Here is a 23,347-nt window from a genome sequence, read left to right on the forward strand (position 1 = left end):
GCAGGGTAGTACTTATGGATAATTTTGAAAGAAATTTCTTTGACCTTGTTTGTAACAAAAAACTTATTGGGAATTGTCCATACTTTTTTCCAGATAATATCATTTACAAAAGAATTCCAGTATGAAACAACATGTGGAACAGATATCACTTCTTTCTGAAACAAAGACCGTACATATTTATTGTTATTTCTAGAAGAGGTCAGACAAATTTTACCTATATCTGAATCGATTGGATTGTAGAAAGGAATAGAAGATAAATTAAAATCAACAATTCTAAATAGTATTTTGACACCAGAAGGTATAGCATCATATACTATTGCATATTCTTTCGGTGTGGCTGGAAACTTATAGGTGTTTAAAAATTCTGTATAAGACATAAGTTGTCCATCACTATTGAACAGTTGAAACACTAAAATAATCTGTTTCTCAATCCAGTTGGAAAAAAATAATGACAAAATATCTCGGTTGTTCCATATAATATATTTATGGGGAGAAAAGTTGTGCTTATATATGAGGAACCATGCTAACAAAACTTGTTTGTGAAATAAAGAGAGCTTTTCCGGTAATTTGTCTACATTGTAATTGCAACCTAATATGAAACTCAAACCACCAAATCTAGAAAATATAAAGTTAGGAATAAAATTCCAAATGGAAACAGGATTTTTAAGAAAATGTTTGGCCCAGTTGATTTTAAAAGTATTGTTTAGAGTAGCAAAGTTTAACACATTTAGCCCACCATGTTCATAGTTATTCATTATGACATTTTTCCTGATGTAATGTGTTCTATTCTTCCAAAGAAAGTTAAATAGCATACAATCAATATCCTTACAAGTTTTGTTGTCCACATGAACAGAAAGAGCTGCATATGTTAGTCGAGACAAGCCTTCTGCTTTTGAGAGCAAGACTCTCCCTCTTACTGTTAGGTCTCTCTGCAACCATTGATTTAATTTGGTTTGTGTTTTTTTAATAAGCGGTGGAAAGTTTAATAGAATTCTTCTCTTTTCATCTTTACAAATGATTAAGCCTAAATAATTCGCTTCCTTTCGGTTGGGAATCTTACAAATATTCTGATCCTCACAATCTTTGACAGGTAATAATTGACATTTGTTTAAATTTAAGGTCAAGCCAGAAGCTGTGGAAAATTCTTCAATAATTTTTAAGGCAATAGGCACCTGACTGGCATTCTTAAGAAAAATTGTCGTATCATCAGCTAGTTGGCTGATGAGTATTTCTTTACCTGCTATGCTAATACCTTTCATGATGCTATTAGAAATATGAGAGGCAAGAATTTGCATGCAAAGTAAAAACAAATAAGGGCTGATTGGGCATCCTTGTCGGATCCCGCGTTTAAGATTAAATCTTGACGTTGTGCCATTTTTCATTCTAACGGAGCTATTAGCATTTGAATACAGGGCCAAGACAGCATTACAGAACATATCACCAAAGCCACATTTTTTTAGAGAGAGAAATATGAATTCATGTTCAATAGAATCAAAGGCTTTATAGAAGTCTAAGAGGAGGATAAATGAGTCATCCTGTATCAGATCTGAGTAATCCAAAATGTCAAGAACAAGTCTGAGATTGTTAGAGATATGCCTATTCTTCATAAATCCAGATTGAGTTTTGTCTATAATATCATCTAATACATCTTTTATTCTTCTGGCCAACACTAAAGCCATGATTTTATAGTCATTGTTTAAAAGACATATTGGTCTCCAATTGTCAATAAAAAGCGGATCCTTATTAGGCTTTGGGATTAGAGTGATGAGGCCTTGCGTGAGACTCGATGGAAGAGTACTCCTTTCAATACTTTCGACAAATACTTGTAACATGAAAGGTGCTAGTAGATCAGAAAATGACTTATAGAATTCTGATACCAGTCCATCGTTGTAAGGTGATTTATTATTTTTAAGAAGAGCAATAGCTTTAATAACCTCTTCTTCCGTAAGTGGACTGTCACAATAATCCCTATCAGTGCGTTCTATCATTTTTACATTATTTATAGAGTTGATAAAATTAGTCGCTGTATCTGCATTGTATTTAGACTCATATAGCTTTGAATAAAAGACATAACAAAATTGGGAGATGCTTTGGGCATCATCAGTGACAGTGCCGTTTATATTCAACTGATGAATAGTATTTGTCTTGGATCTGTGCTTTTCTAAGCGGAAGAAATAAGCGGAGTTTTGTTCACCTTCCTCTATCCATCTTTTTCTCGACCTAACAAAAGCTCCTTCAGCTTTTCCACGATATAAATCATCGAGTTGACATTGAAGTTTTCTTAGATGTAATTTATCCTCCTCTGATACTCCATCTGGTGGTAGTTGACATATTGAAGAGATTTGAACAATTAGTTTTTCTTCTGCTGCTGCCTTAAGTTTAGCCATTTTAGCTCCATATTGCCTTAAAAATTTGCCTGCTTCAAATTTAAAAAGTTCCCAATTAGCAGAATACAGGTTATTTTTCCTACCCTTATCCCAATATAGCTTTATTAACCGCTTAATTTCTAATTTTACTGCGCTATGTCCTAAGAGCGAGCTGTTCAATTTCCAATATGAGGATCTATTGTTATTATGAGCAGAGAGTTGGAACTTAATATAGATTGCCTGATGATCAGTAAGTGGTGTTGTAAGGATATTGACTGTTACACTGTCTTTCGGTATATTATTAGAAATTAAGTAAAAATCTATTCGAGATTTCCTTGAACCTGAACTGTTACTCCAAGTATAGGATATATTATTAGGAAACTTTTCTCGCCAAATGTCAACTACATTAAATTTTTCCATAAAAGTTTTCATTTTTAAATTATCTCTGTAATTTGGGACGTGGGGCCACCTATCAATTGAATTATTTAAAGTAATATTAAAATCACCTCCAATTAAGATAAATGAGCTAGGGTATTTGGAGAGCCAAAAGGTTAACCTTACATCTATAGAATCAATTAATTTATCATTTTCAGGCTTGGTATTGTAACCATAAATATTAATAACAATAAAGATAGAGTGGTTATGATCAATTAGTAGACAAATATAGTGGCCTAAAGAATCACAATCTGAATGTAGAATAGTGCCATTAAAAGAACCTTTCAAAGTTGTGACCCCAGCTGACCTCTCTGACCCATGCGAATACCATGCATCATTACCCCATTGGGACTTCCAGAAGTTTACATCAGCAGCTACTGAATGGCTTTCTTGAAAGAAAGAAAAATCAGATTTAAAGTTTTTTGCATACAAAAATAAGGCTTTACGTTTACAAATTTGTCTTAACCCCCTGGCATTAAGTGAAACAATAGAAAGTGACATAACAACGTATAACAAATATGAACTAATTTGTTTTATGTGTAAGGCAAGGAAAGTATTTAAGTGATCTACCTCAAAAAGGGATCGAGCTTTGCAGCATGAACTAACAATTTGGCAAAAACAATATAAACAAAACTTAGATTCTCAGCTTATGTAGGCTACAGAATAGTGCTAGATAGGAAGCAATGTTACAATCATTAAAAAAAGATAAGAAAATAAATAAATAAATTTGTTCCTATTTTAAATTTCACAGTAACATTGTGATGATAGTAACTTAACATTATAATGTCTAAGAGCAATTCAGGGCGAACATCGCCAATGTAAACTACCACCTTTGGTTATCCTGAAGAAGGGAAGATTTCTGTCCCGTTAACGAATCCACGACATCCAACGTAGTAAGCTTTCTTGCCCTCGCTACGCGCCTTTTCAATGATGGGCCATAACTTGTTCCGTCGTTCTCTATCTTCTTTTGAGAGATCCTCTGCAAATTTCCAGTGGTTGTCTTTGAGAAATTGTGACGTCTTTGCAGCTTTCCATAGGCTATCTCTGGTCACCCTTGAGATGAATTGAATGAGAATCGGTCTGGGCTTGCTGCTGTTAGGGAGCTTGGCGCCGTTGCGATGCACAGTGTCAACGGTGTCACGGATGCGGTTTTTGCATTCAGGTAAAATGGTTTGACAGATCTCGATGGCAATCTGGCGGACATCGTTCTTTTCATCTTCTTTGACACCAAGCCTCAGATTCCACCTCCGAGAGTACCGTTCCAGGTCAAAGATCTGTTGCTGGTGTGTGTGTCCATGCGACTCTCCTCTTTAGTCATCCTGTTTTCTAGAGTGCCCACTCGTTTTTTCACATCTTTTATTTCCTCACACGCGAAGTCCACAGTTTTTTTAACACCATCTAGCTGCAACGCCAGCTCATCCATTCTTTCATTTATTAGTTTCGACAGGGAAGCGACGACATCTATGTCTTCTACCTTGGAAGAAAGCATCGGTTTTTTAGGAGCTGGAGATTGTCTGGGTGACAGGGACAGAGGAGGAAATTCTTCCATAAGATCCTCCATTACAGGCAAAGTCACCGAGCCAGTCGTGTAGTCATGAATGTTATCAATTAGAGGGTTTCTTCCTGAGGCGGCGTGGCTAGCATCACCTGTTGGCATTGTCAACTTTGCTTTTGGATTTTTCAGCGGTCTTTTATTGTCGCGGGACGACATCTCGAAGTTTAGATCCTCTTCACAAAGTTCCTTTAGCGTTAAGCACTGTAAATGATTATAAGGTCCGAACAGAAAGGTTGTTTTAACCGTATTCAAAGTTTTCGGTTGCACAGCTCGATAGTAGGCCTAAGCGTCTACCTACTCGGCCATCTTGGTCCCGCCCCGAAATGAACTGTTCTGCTGGATCATAAAAACAATTATTCATCATTTATGCATTCATTTATCTATTGAGACATTATAAAATATTTTTTGGTATATTTCGAAAACATTTTGTAATTTTGACCTTTTTTTAAAGGTATTTCTGTATAAACTGAAGTGTCAGATATTGTAATAATTAAAGTAGAGAGAAAACAAACAAACAAACAAGTAAAACCTTGAATAATGTTTATTTGAAAATGCTGATTTTAATTCAGAATAAAAAAATGCTGTAATAATTTCACCATTTAGCCTATTTTGCGTTTGTGTGGGGTTGGGGTGCGTGTGTAACAGGTATTAATTATAACTTGTGTTTTATTTTAAGTTCACACAAAATCCAAATTTGTTCGCTACATATGTATGTATAAAAACATTTATTTGTTATGTCTTTATGAGTTTTGCGTTCGTCGCAGTTGTGACGTCATTGGCGCGTTGCGCGCTCTCGCTTCAGTCCGCAGGAGGTCTGAGCGGAGCGAGGTATGTATTCTGTGCACTCCTGTTCAAAAGAGTGTTATAAGTGAAAATAATCACTAATTAAGTGATCGATTTCGTTAAAATGTAAATGAGTATGCACAAGTATGTGATCATCCCTCTTAAAGCTGTTTTTCCTGCATAAGTGAAAGTTTAACCGAGTGAATGCAGTATCACGTTGTGTTGTATCTTAGTGTGAAAGTTGGCCTGTGAAGCGTGTCTGCTGATATCTTTTCTATGTTCAAATGTTTGACAGGAGAAGGCTGATTAAACATGCACTACACTGAATGCAACAAATAATTACTGCATTTTTCAACTCATGCAGGTATGGTTATAAATTGTTTTTATGATTTATTTGTTACATGTGTTCAACCAAATTGGTTCTATAAAATGCTGGAATGTGGGTGATTTAAAGATGTATATTTTACAGTTTGGTTAGTGTCCATGTATATTTAGAGATATATTGTATTATTTCACTGACTGTTGATACACCTGATGTGATATGAATTATTACTATTTTCTTTATATTCTTTATTACTGTAAATTGTGCATTGTGAGCTCGCTTCAGTCCGCGGGAGGTCTGAGCAGAGCGAGGAGAAGGCTGATTAAACATGCACTACACTGAATGCAACAAATAATTACTGCATTTTTCAACTCATGCAGATAAAGAACCTCTGAACCAGCAATTGGACTCCAGTTTTTATTCACAACACAACGCAGAGAGATAGCCGAGTCGTAGTAGCAGAGACGTGCGAGTCCGAACCGGCTACACGTGTGTGTGTGAGAGGGGGAGGGGGGAGGCTGGGTGAAGGGGTGTTCTACATTGTAAATGTTTCAAATCTAACCACTTCATATCTGTGTGCAGTCTGTATTGTGTTATATGACCCCCATTCATTTTAATGCACACCTATCTTAGGTGTGTGTCCGTGTGTGTGCATGTGGGTGTTTTCAGCACTGGAGATGTTCTATGGTCTCATGCCTTCCTTTGTGTGTGTTTGTTCTGAATTGTGCCAGAATATTTATACTTTTTTGACAAATAAAAAAAAAATCCTAACATTCCATTAATTCCGAGGTCAAAATTGACCACGAGGGAAAGATTTGTTACTTTTTATGTTATTTTCAACCACATAAACTTCTCCAATCCAGTCAATTGTTTTTGTGCATTCCAATGAACACTGGATTTTTTATTTAAAAAACAGCAACATTTTTATTTCGGGAAGGATGAAGAAACAGACGCAGCCGGATCATTTCCATAATGACCAACACAATCTACCGAGAGCAGCGCAGATTAGCATCTGGTTTAAGACGTGCTTTTTTGGGCGTTAAATAATGGCGCAAATAAGCTACCAGTAAATTGACTAGCGCAAACCTTAGTAAATCACCTTGCAGGATTCATTTAAATACTCTCCTCCCATAAATTAATACTGTATGTGAACTATGTAATTACCTTACAAAACAAAGATGTCTGGGATGTAGTTTTACAAGTTTATGTATACTGACCTAAACATTTGACTCACAAACCTCAAGATTGGTAACATTTTGTAGAACATTTTTAAAAGATGAGCTCTTAACATCACAACACAACACATAACCAACAATAAAGACAAGACTGTTTTTAATTAGGGGCCAAGCACTGAAGGTGCGGGCACCTATTGTATCTGTTCCGGTTCTTCTTCTTCTTCTTTTTCTTCCGACTGGGCGTCTATGGCAGCCCATAGAAGCGTATGCGGGAAAGTTGTTTTGGTTTGACATTCTGATAGAGGACATTCCCAACATCAAATACACCAATTTTGGTGTTTCTAACTCATTCCCTCTAGCGCCACCACCTGTCCAAAGTTTCAGAAATTGTATGCTAATAACTTTTGAACCGTAAGGCCTATCAACAAAATTCTTTTTTCCTCTGATTCCTGAGCTCACGACGATTCGATTGCACCCTATGACGTCATTTTCCGTCATAATAGTTTTCCCGCCATTTTGAATTTTCCGAAAAACCTACTTTTTCGAACTCCTCCTAGGCCGTTGCTCCGAATTTCACGAAAATTGAACCAGATCAACTCCAGACCATGACGACAAAAAGTTATGGAATTCAAGTTGATTCGAATTACCGTTCTCGAATACCGCGCAAATAAATTTTACGTAGCGCTTGCAAAAACAGACGTAAGGCCGTATCTCCACAACGCTTTATCGGATTCAGACCAAATTTGGTACATGTCATCACAAGCATGACCTGAGGCTACATGCTGCGTTTCGGCGCAGCGCCACCTACTGGTCCGGAGATATGAAGAATTTATATTTTTGCTTATAACTTCTGAACGGTTTGTCCAAAAATCACAAAAGTGGTCTCGTTAGATTCAGGGCATCGTGCTGAGTCGACTGATATCCAATTTTCCCATATCGGCCATTTTGGCTGTCGGCCATTTTGAATTATGTGCTAAAATGCTGTATTTTATGAACGCATGAACGTATCGTTACGAAACTCAGTATGGGTCATCAGTACAACGCCCTAAAAGTACTCAAAAATTTATGAGACAGCGCCACCTTTTGGTCAAAAGTTATAATGAAATTTCCAAAAATGCTAATAACTTTTGAATAAATTTGCCTATAGTAATGACACTGATCTCAATAGATTCCTTGGGTTATGCTGAAAACATAGATACCAATTTTGCCATAGTCAATCAAAGTTCCTGTCCGCCATCTTTATTTTCTTTTAAAACCTACTTTTTCAAACTCCTCCTAGACCGAACGTCCGATTTTCACCAAAATCGGATCGTGTCATCTCCAGACTGTGCCGAGTAAAAGTTATGGATTTCGTGTCGATAGACAAAACCGTTTTCGTATACCGCAGTGGCAAAGTTGAGGCATGATGCCAAAATGACTATTCAGGCTTTATATCTGCAATGCCTTGACATATTGACACCAAACTTTGTATGTGTCATTGTCACTTCACTCTGACCACATCACATCAGTTTCGTAACTGCGCCACCTATTGGTCGAAAGTGATAATCATATTTTTAGTTATTGTATGTGATTTTTCAACCATTTTGCCAAAATTCATCTTCAAATGTCTTTAATTGCTCCTTGCTGCAGTGGGTCTCACACTCCCAGCCACTTTGGCATGTCTTGTCGTCTTGCTTGCGCTTGGCCCCGGTGATTGCTGCTTGCAGCTATATTTATTATTATTTTTGGTCAGCAAACAGAGAAACAATAATTCTCTTACAAACCTCATAATTTATTCATGCTGCAATTCATGCTGGGAAATCACAAACCCTTACATTTCATCAATATTGTTCAAAGTTCTCTGTTCAGACAACTAGTTGGGGGAAAACATTTAGGTGTATTCTGTTGGTCTACCATGGTGTTTTATGCAGTTTAAAGTAATTCTTAGCACTACTTGAATCAAATGGTCTCATAAACTGTTGCTTTTTCAACAATGTAAGTAATTGGTTTAATTAATCCAACTTTTGAACATGTTTTACCTATGAACTTGACATATGGTTAAATACACATGGAGAAAAAGAAAATAGTGTGTTAGAGCCCCCGATAAGCAAGCCAAAAGCAACAAAGGCAAAAACTCCACAAGAAAAAAGTTTAAACATAAAAAAACCCGGTAGAGTAAACTTTAATCTTTGCTTATCAATAGTTCATTACACTATCAGTCAGTTTGCAATATTGTGTCTAATATGCAAGTTACTAAATAACTTTTATTTAGTTTATTGACCTCTTTATAAAGTAATATCAACACAAATAGTGTTGTTGGTCTGAATAGCATGGATGTGATTACCTTTGACATTGTGTTACAACTATTATTATCATTATATTTATATTCTTTTTAAATATATTACATATTGTAGCATAATCAACAACAACTGATTTACTATTTGGGAGAGGGAAAAGGTGGTGTTTAAGAGTGGTGGTATTTATCGTTTTATATTCTGACATATGAGTCAGTGTCCAAAGATGTCCAACTAGCATGTTAAGATAAACAATTACAAAGCAGCACAGTGGAATAAAAAAAGAAAAGAAAAAAACATTCAGTGTGAACAGGCTCTTAACTATGTTCTGTTGTAAAGTACAATGTAAATGAAAAATGTTCAACGCAAAAGAAGCTGTTATTCTGGAATTGCAATTCTGGAAGATACAAAGTTATTGTGGCTCTACACTTAGACTAATTCTAACTCATGTAGAAATGTGAAATCTGGATATAAAAACAATTATACAAGAAGTGGATTATTCTTTCTAATAATTAAAGAACAAGAATGTGTAATCTGAAAGGTTAAACAATAATAATTCTTGTGAGGCATGAAGGAAATAATAAGCAATACAATTAAGAGTATGTGGGTTCTAATGAGGTACAAACCTGTGTATGAAATCCCTAAATCAATTTAAAGAAAAATTTCCAAGAAAAACAACTAAAAGAATTCCCTGATGCGTTGTCTTGCAAGTCCCAGTCATGGCATTTGCACAGACAAACACAGTTTTCCATGTGAAGATGAAATGTGAATTGCAGAAATTCATGTGGCTTTAAGTAGTCTTTTTAACCACATGGATGAAATAACAGGGTGCTTCTCCTTGCCCTGGGGTGTATTGCTTGAAGTCACCATATACATTGTGCTCGCATTTCCCAAAAAATGCTGCTTTTAAAATCTCCTTAAAATTCTGCACACGATGGGGGTAGTATGACAGGCGGAATTTACTATAAGACACAAAGAAAAAACAAATGAATAAAAACATCATGTATAACCAATTCCTGATACACACAAACATTTTCAATGTATATAAAATATACACATTTATAATTTCATATAAAATAGTAACAAAAACGACAAGTAGTGAGGTATTGAAAGAACTGTTAAGCAAACGTCTCAGGTTACGACTGTAACCTATGTTCCCTGAGAACAGGGAACGAGACACTGCGTCGAATGACGCTTTGGGGAACGCCTCAGGCGTGACAGGTGTCTGAAATCACAATCAAATCACGGCAATCACATTGACCGGCGACAGCCCGTGAATCATTAGCGTGAATGATTAACGTGCGACCTGGAAGTATATAAGGGCGCCTTGCAAACATGACAAATCATCCTTCGTCTGAAGGGACTGTTTGGTAGGCAGGCCCCGAGGCATGGCAAGGAGAAACAGTGTCTCGTTCCCTGTTCTCAGGGAACATAGGTTACAGTTGTAACCTGAGACGTTCCCTTTCGAAGGGAACTCGCACTGCGTCAAATTACGCTTTGGGGAACGATATACCCCCGCCGCCATGCTAAGGGGAGTGCATGCCAGGAGGCAGTGACAACTGTCAGAACCAGCAAATTCAAATGAAATGCTAGAACCTAGGGCTGCACAATTAATCAAATTTTAATCACGATTACGATTTTGGCTTCCCACGATCAAATTCGCGTGATCGTGCGATATTTTAAATGCGTCATTCTGTTCATAAAATGCTCCATATGAACGTTTTTTTTTTTTTTTGCAAAGCCAATCTAGCGCTGGCTCCATGACGAGCCAATAATCAGAGTTGTTCCCTGCACCGCACAGCTTAGTTTCTAGATGTAGAAACTAGAATGTTTTGCCAGACTGGACAAAAGCGAAGCGAACTGGGCGAGATGAGACAGAGTGTCTGCGTGCAAGCGATAGTGCGCGAGAGAGACCGAGTGTCTCTGCGCGCGAGCGATAGTGCGCGAGAGAGACCGAGTGTGTCTGGGCGCGAGCAATAGTGCGCGTGAGAGACCGAGTGTGTCTGGGCGCGAGCAATAGTGCACGAGAGAGACCGAGTGTGTCTAATATATAAATTATATTTATATTTATATAAAATATAAATATAAGTGCGCGAGAGACCGGTGTGTCTGGGCGCGAGAGAGACCGCGCGCATGTGTCTGCGCGGGAGCAATAGTGCGCGAGAGACTTCAAATAACAAGAGACTTTTCAAATAACAATGACAGAATTTTATTCACTGACATCGGGATCCCGCTTACATGGCTACCTTCCAAATAAATCAATTTGACACAAAATATTGATTTAAAAAGGAGTGTATTGATTTAAAAACGATTGTATTGCTTCCGTGTCCATGACAACGCTCTGTTTTTCATTGCAACGGTGTGTTATCAAGAAATAACAGACTGCATTCTACATTAGAACGTAACCAAGCCATGTAATAATAGGTAATAATAATTATAACAGAAGATAATATCGCTAGTCTATCCTAATAATTATTATAAATTCAATGTATATAAAATATAAATACAATTTAAAATATTAATAAATGATTTATTTTTATTTATTCTGGAGATGCACTGAATTTTGGTGAATAAGAGGACCCATTTTATTTTGATGCACATATTTGTGCATTAACAGGAAATGTAGCACAAAATGGATGTAAAAAGCAGTTATAATCAGATTTGTGACAAATCAACAAATAATCATGTATATTGATCAAAATAATCGTGATTATCATTTTGGCCAAAATCGTGCAGCCCTACTAGAACCACTCACCCTCAGGTCACACTGGGCTGTCAGTGACAGCATTCCCTACGGTCATAGCCCAAGCTATAAGCCTAACAGGAGGACATCCAAACGATGTTTACCGAAGGCCTACCTGGGCCTGCTCAAAGGCCTAGGACCACAACTTCAATTTAGAAGGGGTCCCTTCTAGGGAATGTGGCTAGGGAACCCGAGGGAACCCCAGCCAGTCACTATTCGGGGGAATATACCACCCGAAATGCCACCAGGAAGGCCTGACCTGGTATCACTTACGTCGGACACTTCAGTCTGGCCAACTTCCTGTCTGTCCGGAGACAGAGCCTCTGGACATTTGCCTTAGGTAAGGCATCCAACCCGAGGGACTGCGAAGCTGGCAGAACCACTCAGCCCGGATCTCAGAGACGGGATATCCCGGAGAGTATGACTCAGCATAGTGCTTTACAACCCTTGCTAGAGAGGGGAGTTTCTCTACTCGATCCACGGATCTACCCAGTGTTTGTGTTTCAAACACTGAGGAGGCCTGTGAAGGCCTAGGGGCTGATCTAACTGGGAGGCCTCAAGAGAGGCCTACGACCGTCTGACCAGACTCAGTAGTCCAAACACTCATAGTGACCCTCAGTGAGGGGAGCAATGGACCGTCTGGTAGGCAAACCAGGCTGTAGGCAGAGTAGGAAGTTCCGGGAGGGAACCAGTAGCAGAGGACGAACACTTTAGTTGAGCCAGGGCACGAGCTCGCTTTCAGCAGCAGCCTAATAAGGCCAGCTGAACTGACAGCAAGCGGCCACTAGCTTCCAGAACCCAGCATCGTTGGGGAACCACTCACAGGGAGGCCTGGCGGGGCCTACTACCTGATAACCACAGTATGTGGGAGCTCATATTCAGGAAGGCCTGGTGAGGCCTGTAACCTGATAACCCCAGTATGTGGGAGCTCATAACCAGGCCTGGTGAGCCTGTAACCTGATAACCCCAGTATGTGGGAGCTCATAACCAGGAAGGCCTGGTGAGGCCTGTAACCTGATAACCACAGTATGTGGGAGCTCATTCTCAGGAAGGCCTGGTGGGGCCTGTAACCTGATAACCATAGTATGTGGGAACTCACCTTCAGGGAGGCCTGGTGAGGCCTACTACCTGATAACCACAGCATGTGGGAGCTCACCTTCAGGGAAGCCTGGTGAGGCCTACTACCTGATAACCACAGTATGTGGGAGCTCACCTTCAGGGAGGCCTGGTGAGGCCTACTACCTGACAGCCACGATATTTGGGAGCTCACATTCAGGGAGGCCTGGTGAGGCCTACCACCTGATAATCACATCATGTGGGAACATGCCTTCAGGGAGGCCCGGTGAGGCCTACTACCTGATAGTAAGTCAGGCTAGCTGTCCAGTTGCCTGTTCTTTGGGCTTGCCTACAGGGAGGCCTGGTAAGGCCTACTACCTGATAGCCACCGTATGTGGGAATTCACCTTTAGGGAGGCCTACTACCTGATAGCAATCTTAAACAACTGGTAGCTGTGAGCCCTGAATCTGGGTGACGGTTCGAAGGCGGCCTGCTAAGGCCAGCCCACTGGGGACTCGCCTATTAGGGAGGCCTGGTTGGGCCTACTAGCTGATAGTGAGTCAATTCTGCTCCAAAGGTACACTGTTGGGAATCATACCACACCAACATAACTATTGGGTCCACTGACAGGAGGCCTATTACGGCTAGCTACCTGGTCGCGGCTATAAAATATGTCCCACAATGTTTGGACTCACCTCCGAGGAGGCCTGTTTAGGGCCTACAACCCATCAGTGAGTCAACTGCCCGAAACACCAAGGCCAGCCACATGAGGTGAGCTGGCCTACAGCGCCCTCTTGGGGGCTGCCCATTCAGGAGGCCTGCTGAGGCCTACTACCTAACGGCGCAGCCTTCGTTGGCAGATAAGCTGTTTACACAGCGCCTACAGCATTCTGGTACCTAATCACATTGCCCATGGCAGTGTACTCAGCAAGAGCGCTAGCACCCTTTAAGCAAGGGGAGTACAACATACGCCACTCTGCCTCAACGGAGGCCCCAGAGTCAGGGACCTACCATCTGTATGCATGGGCGTCAGCTCATGGCAATGCTCTGGCTTCAGGGGAGCGTACTTCGACCAAAAAAGAAGTGAAGGCTAGAACTTCCCGCTCAACCCGAGCCATAGTGGTGCGAGGTAGGATAATACAGAACTGAAAGTGAAGGACTCAGACCTGCCCTGTATCACAGGGGAATACTCTCCACCTCACCCTGAGGTTTACCAGGGTGCGGGCCTGCCAGTGGCTCTAGAGGTGACATAAAATATATCTGTGCCCAACCTAGGGGAGTGGGGCTTGTTTGTGAGCCAACCACCTACAACCCGACGCTCGAGCAGTAGCTCAGCGAGGTGAGTAAAGCCTATACTGGCGGCTCAGATCCGTATGCTAGTTCTGCACGGCAGGGTTGGGCAGACAGACCCAGTCTCTTCGTGAGGCGTAACCCTGCTCAATAAAGACACACTGTTCCGGGGAGGCCTATTTGAGGCCTAACCCAGGATCTTTATAAACCATGCCTCTGCACCACGCTGCATTACTCTTGTCGCCCCAGAATGCAGAGAAGGGGGCGGGCCTTGGCCTAATGACTCCCATTGGAGGAGGCTGTCATTCAGGGATGCTAGGAACCTATATTCACAAAGTGAAGGTTCAGAGGCAGAAATGCTTAAGCAGAGCGCCTCCACTATCCCTGGCACAGCCTAGGCCAGCTACAGAGGCGACCCTGGTGAGGGCCAGCCTGCAAGCATAGATCTACCTGAGGGCTCGGAGGAGCCACAGCCTTACTAGAAAAATAGTTATTATTATTCCATACAACTGGCTGCAGAACGCTCAGCCCACTGAAAACCCAAACAGAGCTCAAGGGGGCGATGTACTCAGGAAGGAAGTCAGACGGTCCCAGGGACCGGACATAAGATCTATCTGAAGCACTAGCGTCAGTCTATACTCCAAGATGAAAATCCTGTGGGAGAGAGACCAACTACCCTACCCTGAGGTGGCTAACAGCCCGAGGGCTAAAATAGTCGTTTTAGCCACCTAAAGGGGGACTTCAGGGCCCTAATAATCCAAAAATGTACCTTACATGACCCCATAGCTCTATACAGGGAACGAGGTTTGTAGAGAGATACATTTTAGTGTTAGTTGCACACAAAATTACTCTTAAAGACCACTCAGCTAACCTGCGGCGTGCGAAGTGAAGACTTACCAGACAGTTCTTTATGAACATGGGGTCTACCACCTTTACATGCCTGAAAGAGGCACTCTCACTAACCAAGCAGAGGCGGGCCATCAGAACATTGTTCTAACCATGAGCCCAGCCTCAGGCCTGATGTAGAAAGCGTCTGGGGAGTCGGGGAAGAGAGGAGAGGGCTAAGATATAATCACGCCCTCAGGGGAGGTGATCCATGCCGATGCTGTGTGCAATCGTGCTGGATCACCTCCCTCAGATCCCTCTTCTTGCAGAAGTTGCGCCTCTTCTGCGATCTACTCCTCCACGGAGGAGGCGCACGAGAGGCGACACTGGCTCTCTGGCCCTGTCTAAGGTCCCCGGACCATGATGGGCCAGGCCCTCCCGTCTGGCTGTGGATACGGATCTCAGCGGTATGTACAGTGCTATGCATAAGTTTAGACACCCATGCTAAAGTTGACTAAAAAGAGGAATAAAAAATCATCTTTTGGAAATTGAACTTAATGCCTTAATTTAAAAAAATAGGAAAAATCCAACCTTTAAGGACACCAATTTTCTTTGTGAATGAATAATGTATCGTAAATAAATAAATGTTCTTCCTTAAAATACAGGGTGCATAAGTTTGGACACCCCTATGTTAAATTCCCATAGAGGCAGGCAGATTTTTATTTTTAAAGGCCAGTTACTTCATGGATCCAGGATACTCTGCATCCTGATAAAGTTCTCTTGGCCTCTGGAATTAAAATAGCCCCACATCATCACATACCCTTCACCATACCTAGAGATTGGCATGGTTTTATTTCAGTTAGCCTAATAGCTGGTTTGATTTGCATTGAGAGATGATCTTATGGAAAGTACTCCATGCCAATCTCTAGGTATGGTGAAGGGTGTGTGATGATGTGGGGCTATTTTAATTCCAAAGGCCAAGGGAACTTTATCAGGATTCAGAGTATCCTGGATCCATGAAGTAACTGGCCTTTAAAAATAAAAATCTGCCTGCCTCTATGGGAATATAACATAGGGGTGTCCAAACTTATGCACCCTGTATTTTAAGGAAGAACATTTATTTATTTACGATACATTATTCATTCACAAAGAAAATTGGTGTCCTTAAAGGTTGGATTTTTCCTATTTTTTTAAATTAAGGCATTAAGTTCAATTTCCAAAAGATGATTTTTTATTCCTCTTTTTAGTCAACTTTAGCATGGGTGTCTAAACTTATGCATAGCACTGTAGGTCCTAATACAGCTGAGCGCGCCCTCGCCTCTCTGAACTTTCCAGCCACCGCCTACACGGAGGTGCCGAAAAGCTCAGAGGGCGAAACCAGCGAATCGAGGAAAAAGCTCAAGGAGAGGGCCAGACGAGATCGGAGAGTTTTCAAAGAAAAACGCTCGCAATTGTACAGGCAGTTCCCTCTTCCTTCCCAGACAGAAAACGCACAGTTGAAAACACTCAGCCTTCTCAGTGCATTTCATAATTACCTGATTTTCAAAAGCGGTTACAGAGAAAACAGTCCCTGAAGACGAAAAGATGATTTGTCATGTTTGCAAGGCGCCCTTATATACTTCCAGGTCGCACGTTAATCATTCACGTTAATGATTCACGGGCTGTCGCCGGTCAATGTGATTGCCGTGATTTGATTGTGATTTCAGACACCTGTCACACCTGAGGCGTTCCCCAAAGCGTCATTCGACGCAGTGCGAGTTCCCTTCGAAAGGGAACTAGTGTTTGTTTCAAACATCTAAAAAGCATCTAAACATATTCATTCCAATTCTACAAAGAATTTTGGATTTATCTTAAATGCTAACTACAAATTATTTTACATATACTAGGGATGCATTGATTGTTTTGCTACCAGGCGGCATAAATCTGTTCATAAATTTAAGGATGATCTTTTTTTTCAAATGATTATTATGGCTAATTGTTTTAAAAATATACATTTTTTAAATGTAAAAGTATTAACTGTAAGGTGTCTGTTTTCAAGAATCGCTGCGGTAATTGTTCTGGCTCAGTAAACTTAGAGATAGAGGACAAATATTCTGCAAATGGACTGGAGCAACATGAGGGTGTGTAAATGATAACAAAATGTAAATTTTTGTATGACATCACACTGAGGACAACTGAGGGACTCAACTGAGGGACTCAGTATTACAAAAGGTTCAAACATTCAATGATGCTCTAGAAGGAAACACATTTAAAACCAGGGGGTGTAAACATTTGAACAGGATGATATGTACATTTTTCTTATTTTGTTTAAATATCCTATTTTTTCATTTAGTACTGCCCTTCGGAAGCTACAAAAGATACTTACACGTCTCCCAGAAGACAAATGAAGTATTATTTACCTTGATCTTCAAATTAAAAAAAGTTTACAACGCCTGGTTCTTAATGCATCGTGTTTCCTTCTGGAGCATCATTGAATGTTTGAATCTTTTGTAATATCTGCGTATGAGTCCCTCAATTGTCCTCAGTGTTTCAGCGTTTCTAACAGGTCCGCGTTTAAAGTCTGTGTAGAGAGAACGGTGTCGTCTTAGTCTCTAATTTAATAACTAATTGTTGCGACGGAAGTGAATCAATCAAAACTAACTTTAGCTGGAAAATATCTTTATTCAAGAACCGCTATAAAGCCAAAACAATGTAAAGCTGCTTTGAAACAATCTGCATTGTTAAAAGCGCTATATAAATGAAGATGACTTGACTTGACAGTGTGAAAGGATGGATCTCAAAAGCATACAGTCACTGCTGTAAAGGATTCAAATATGCAAAAGATGCTGGAAAAATTATTTGCGGGGTGTAACGGTACACAGAAGTCACGGTTCGCTATGTAACTCGGTTTTGGGGCCACGGTTCGAAACGAGTTCGGTACAACAGGAGAAAAGGGTCACACTTTAGTTTAGGGTCCAATTCTCACTATTAACAATGATTTTTGCCTTTTTTTTAAAAATGTCTGCTTATTAGTTAGTAAGGTTTTTAAATTTAGGTATGGAACTTAAGGAATGGATTAAGGAATGTAGAATAAGGTCAACTAGAATAAGGCAATAATATGTACAAAAAACAGCCAATATCCTAGTAATAGGCATGCTAATAAAGCAACTAGTTAATAGTGAGAATTGGACCCTTAAATAAAGTGTTACAGGAAAAAGCAACACATGCACAGTGCAAGGTTTCTTTTATTTGATTTTGAACAGATAGTAGTGCAAAATGACCACCTACAGTGTATTAAGCACTGATAATGCATCACAACCACCCAAAAACGGACCCCACCAGAAGGTCACAGTACCTCGTCTCAGGCGGAGTCTGAATGTCCTCTGGTTGAGGCAGTATTAGAGTGTAGTCCAGTGTGATCATGTGAGGCTTGTTATTAACCCACAGCACTGAGGTGGAGATGTCCTGCTTCAGGTCACTCTGAAACATAAGTCCTTAAGAATATGAGCCTCATAGAATGCAACAGAGTCATTTTTTAAGTCAATTTAAATTGATAAAAATATGACTTGCTTAATGAGTCATTATAGTGTATATATAATTTATAATATACTATGGTATAGCTTCTCCAGATTTAAGCATAATTTAATAGAATGATTCATCAACTACAGATCCTGTTAAACTGTATGTTTGTTATATTCCTTATATGACTACCGGTACTACAGTGTTGTCTTCTAATCCATGATTTGTCTCAGTTACATGCAGGTAAGGCTGACAAAATAGTTATCAGAAGGCTTACATGGAATATGTCTATATTTTTTTTATTTTTTTGCAGCTAACAAACAATCAAGTGAATGCATAACTTTAGTTAAAAGGCAAGCACCATTATATTTGCTATTCTTAAAACACAATGAAGTGAACTGGGGTGTGGTTACAGATGTACACAATTGACCCTTCGCAGAGAGCTTGATTGACAGGTGATCTGACCAATCGTTTTTCGTCATCCGCCATTTTGTCCGACAAAGCAGTCAGGAGAGCTAGTAGATTAACGTTGGAGGATTTGAACTTGAAAAACAGAGTGTACTGACGCCTTTCCGCGGTTAAAACAACATTCCTTATGTGCATTCATGTTTAATTGATGCTATAAATGAACTAGAAGGAAGAGATGATCGGTTCACGAGCAGCTTTAACTGATGCTCTACAGCGATCTGTCACGACACATTAAAGAGCCACAAAGCGGTATTTATTGTTTAAATTTCTTTTTAAAAATGACCAAATTTGAAAGGTGAGACTTTGAAAGGTGAAAGGTGAAACTATATGTTTAATTTTAAAAGTAACCAAAAAGTAACCTGGTCTGTCCTGTCTGTCAGTGTGTTGTCAGTCTCCTCTCTGCTCCGCGATGTATTTTTCACTGCGTGAGAACATGGTGTGGCGTGAGAGTGGCGTAGCTTGTCGGACATAGCGACAGTAACTAAGGGGGGCGGGTCTTTGCGAACGTTCAATTGGGTTCCCTTTCAGTCAGTCACGTTCGCCATTACTTTCTCAGGCGAGATCCCAATTCGTCAGTCGTTCTGACGTAACTTCTCCGTTCCCTCCTTCAGAGAACCGAGACATTTTACCTTATAGTAAATATTCTTTCCTTGGGGCGCTTGACCAGTCTCGAGGATGTAATCATAGTTACGGTGGTCAATAATTAGGATCCCTCCAGGTTTCACCATGCTGGCTATGTTTTGCAAGGCAAGCTTGTGATCACTCTGGTCCCCTGTGAGATATGAGAAAGAAGTTAATTAGATAAATCTGTCGAAATCTGAAACCTATTTTGCTTTGGTATTCTTACCTTTGAAGTCTGGTAAATGAGCGAATGAGTTCCCTAGACAGATTACTGCATCAAACCCATCTCCAGGTTTCTTAACATCTTCGTGTAATGTTAGCCAGTTGGCCTCTTCAATTACTAAAAAGAAAAGATCAGACCATGGAGAAACTTTAAAAACATTTTTTTTTTTAAATTCTCACACAAAACAGAGATCTTCAATTACCCCAGTTATCGAAGTCTGGCTCTTTTCTCCTCTCCCATCTCTCTTTAAGAGCATATTTGAGCATTTTGTCACTGGCATCCACACTAACCACCTTGAATCCCTCCTCTACCAACATGATGGAATCCACCCTTAAAAAAAGGTACAAATGTGCAAACGTAAAACCATGTGCAATACATGTCAACACCATTGCTGAGTATTTTCTCTTTAAAACTGCAGTGAACCAAAGACAGTCTCAAAAACGTGGTTTGGCTCTGACGTCACAAATTAACCAATCACGTCAACATGCCGGCGGGCTTTAAACATGCTGGAAAGTATTACTATGCTGCAAAGCAGGTGAGTCTCAAGAGAAGCCAGGCTATCCTGGCATATTTTTCTGTTGATATGAAAAATCATGTACATTTAGCAATATAGCGGGTGAATGTTGTATATCATGTATATTATGAGGTTATAATGAACTATATACCTTTCTCCACTGACATTCTGAGTTGTTCAAAGCATTTCTAAGGATACTGATTTTAGAAGGGGAACAGCAGAGGGAACATGGTTTTTGTAACATTAGCAACACATTATTATTAGCTGTTTGATAACGTAGTCAAGCAAAAGGCTAATCATATTAATTACCATTATGTGTCAGAAGTTGTAAAGAGCGATACATAAAATACATCATCATTCTGAGACATCGACTTGTATAATTTACTCTCCCTCTTCTTCTTCTGATATCAGTTTCTGGTTCAAACATATATGGCTGAATTAAACCAGTATTTCCACTTGCTATTATGCTATTATGGTAAAGTTGACCGAGTGGATCTCTCAGCTGGTGTAAGTGATTGGAGGCGGGGCTAATTTGCATATTAATGAATCCGCGTATACCAGGGATGGGGAACGTCGGTCCTGGACGGCCGCTGTCCTGCAGAGTTTAGTTGTAACCCTAATCAAACACACCTGAACAAGCTAATTTTATTTTTATTTATTTAAATATGTAATTTGGGTGATTAAAGATGAGTATTAAGGGATACAATTATTGACTACAGGGGGATTAGTACCAGACTAAAATGAATATTTGAGCTTCTTTAACTGAAAGCAATTTGCACTGATATATCCAAAAATATGTCAGTGCCATTGTTTTGGCTCAATATGCACACCAGTAATGTTTGTTTCTAAGGCACGTTTATAAAAGCTACTTAATTGTCCTAATTAAACTAAAGCATAATCCAGGCTTAATCTAAGCCCTGTCTGTGAAACCAGGCCATGTTGTAGGCTTAAATTGACTTATTTTTTGTACATACAGGTGCTGTATTAAGCAACACATAAGGTACTGAATGAAAAGTGTTTCTGTTGCTACATGAAAACGTATGAAACGTCTGTGTATTTGCTAATCCTGGGAAATTTTGTGCATGTGTAATCCAATAGAAAAACAGAGCAACATGTTTGGTGCTGGAGTTCAAAGGTACGTCTAAACAGAAAACAGGTTTTGTAGGTTATGCTGAGTTAACAATTGTCCATTAAGACTCCACAAAATACAGACTATCATTAATGTGTCAATTGGCAGGTAGCAAAAGTTCCAGTGGATCATATAGACATATATATGCATGTTTGTACCTCACCCCTATTTTCACTTACTTTCATCTCTTTATGCTGTACCTACAACATATATTTCAATAAACATATATTGTATTACTTTCTTGGTGTCATACAGATTTTTTTTTTTAAACATTGACACTTTACTATAAGTTTTTATTAGTCAACATTAGTTAACTACTGCTACTTTAGTTAACATGAACTAAGAATGAACAATAGCTCTATATCATTTATTTAATCTTAGTAACTAAAATGAACAAACAATTACTAATTTTATTAACTAACATTAACAAAGATGAATAAATACTGTAACAAATGTATTGCTCATTCATTGTTAGTTTGTGTTAGTTAATACATTAACGGAGTTAAAAGCTTATTGTATATATTATTGTATTATTGTAAATATTACAGTTTCATTGTAAGTGTTACAGAATCATCTTTCAATAGTATATTTAGACTATCTACTACACAAAAAGATATATATATATATATTGTTTTGTTTTTGTTTTGTATAAAACACACCATTTCTGATATAACATCACTTAAAATACAGCTGCCAGTGGCCCAGTGACAAAAAAGCACTGCACTCTTTCATCGCTGGACTCTGGCTGCAAAACTGACTTTGTGTAATTTAGCCAAAATGTGATTCCACTTATCAAAAATCTTCAAGGCCAACCCACATGACCCAGATTAGTATGAGGTGGAGTTGTAAACCCAGACAGTAACCAATCTATCAGTGGACTAAATGTCCATAAGGCTAAATGCTTTGTTATTAAATCTGAAATGACCCCAACCCCTATAATCGGACAGATAAGCAGAGTAAATAAATAAAGTACTAACGTTACAGACAATCAAGGCCCTGGCCTTGTCCATCAGATATCATGTGAGGGAGAGTTTTTATTCGTTTTATTAATTTCTTAATTTTTAGAAGTTTTATTAGTTCATTCATACCCTGTACCGCAGGCTACATCCAGCACCCTCTGAACCCCATGTTTCCTGAGCAGGGAAAACACCCAGCTCTTGTACTCCTCTGTCCGGCTCCGAGTGTCTCCGATGTACAGCTGCCACACTTTCGCTGCTTTACCGTCGGCATACTGATCAGGCAGCCCAACTGCACCTATACCGAGAGAGCGTGTACGGTAAACACTGTCCACCATACTGATTATCACACCACGTGAACTGTTCGTCTTCCGGATCTGAAATAAACCTCCAGTCTGTTTTCTGTCCTGGGTTGTTTGCGTCTCTTTTTCATGCTAACATGTCTGTTGACATTTATATTGCTTCTGTGTTGAAACGGAAACTTTTGACCAATCGGACGCCCGTATACACTTACGCCTACATTGCTATTGGCCGAGACGTGTGATGACGTGCCAGGCTGCTGACACACCCGATCTGTGTTTCATCATATTTTTAAAATGTTAAAATTAGATGTCAGGAAGAGAGTGATTAATAATGTTGGCAAAATGTCGAAATGTGGGTCTTAGGAACTGAAAGATATTTAGAACATTTTGCGTCTGTGCTTGGTGTGGTGAAAAAAACACCTGCCTCTGAGAGTTTTTAAAATGGATAGCCTATTTATGGAAAAAAAAGTTGTATAGCTGTTTTCTATGTCCATTGTTTTCATTCGTGAGTTTGTGCTATTTAAAATAATACACTGAAAAGTAACATGTTAGGCTATATGTGTAACTTGACTTTTTAATGTAGGCCAATAGTCCAATTACAGTCATGATAAAGCTATGAAATGTATAATTTACTGTCTGTAAATTAGTTTTCTTCAGTTGCAGCAGACAAAGTCTGGACTCGGCACTATTTTTTACACTTGCATTCTTGAACAGATAATCTCTTTCCACCCCCTCACCTCTCTTGTACTCAGTGACACCATGTGAGCACTGATTCAGAAGGAAATAATATAGCTTTATAATATCTAGCTTTCT

At 39.5% G+C, this 23,347-nt stretch overlaps 1 protein-coding gene across 1 annotated transcript; it reads right to left on the reverse strand.

Moving 5' to 3' along the window:
- Nucleotides 1–8,345: 8,345 nt before the first annotated feature.
- gnmt (glycine N-methyltransferase) lies at nt 8,346–22,706 on the reverse strand. Its single transcript, XM_079633442.1, has 6 exons — nt 22,365–22,706; nt 19,836–19,963; nt 19,637–19,750; nt 19,419–19,561; nt 18,158–18,282; nt 8,346–9,871 (listed from the first exon to the last, which is right to left on the reverse strand). Exons 1-6 carry the CDS (start codon nt 22,568–22,570, stop codon nt 9,700–9,702), a joined length of 888 nt encoding a protein of 295 aa, XP_079489568.1. The 5' UTR covers nt 22,571–22,706; the 3' UTR covers nt 8,346–9,699.
- Nucleotides 22,707–23,347: the final 641 nt, after the last annotated feature.

Source organism: Phoxinus phoxinus (assembly GCF_949152265.1).
Source record: "Phoxinus phoxinus genome assembly, chromosome: 13".
Classification (NCBI taxonomy): domain Eukaryota; kingdom Metazoa; phylum Chordata; class Actinopteri; order Cypriniformes; family Leuciscidae; genus Phoxinus; species Phoxinus phoxinus.

Coding starts and splice junctions, on each gene's coding strand:
- gnmt (XM_079633442.1), bottom strand. CDS start 22,570: ATGGTGGACAGTGTTTACCGTACACGCTCTCTCGGTATAGGTGCAGTT. Junction 19,964..22,364: donor GATGTAGCCTGCGGTACAGG/GTATGAATGAAC, acceptor CCTTTTTTTAAG/GGTGGATTCCATCATGTTGG. Junction 19,562..19,636: donor TCATTTACCAGACTTCAAAG/GTAAGAATACCA, acceptor CATATCTCACAG/GGGACCAGAGTGATCACAAG.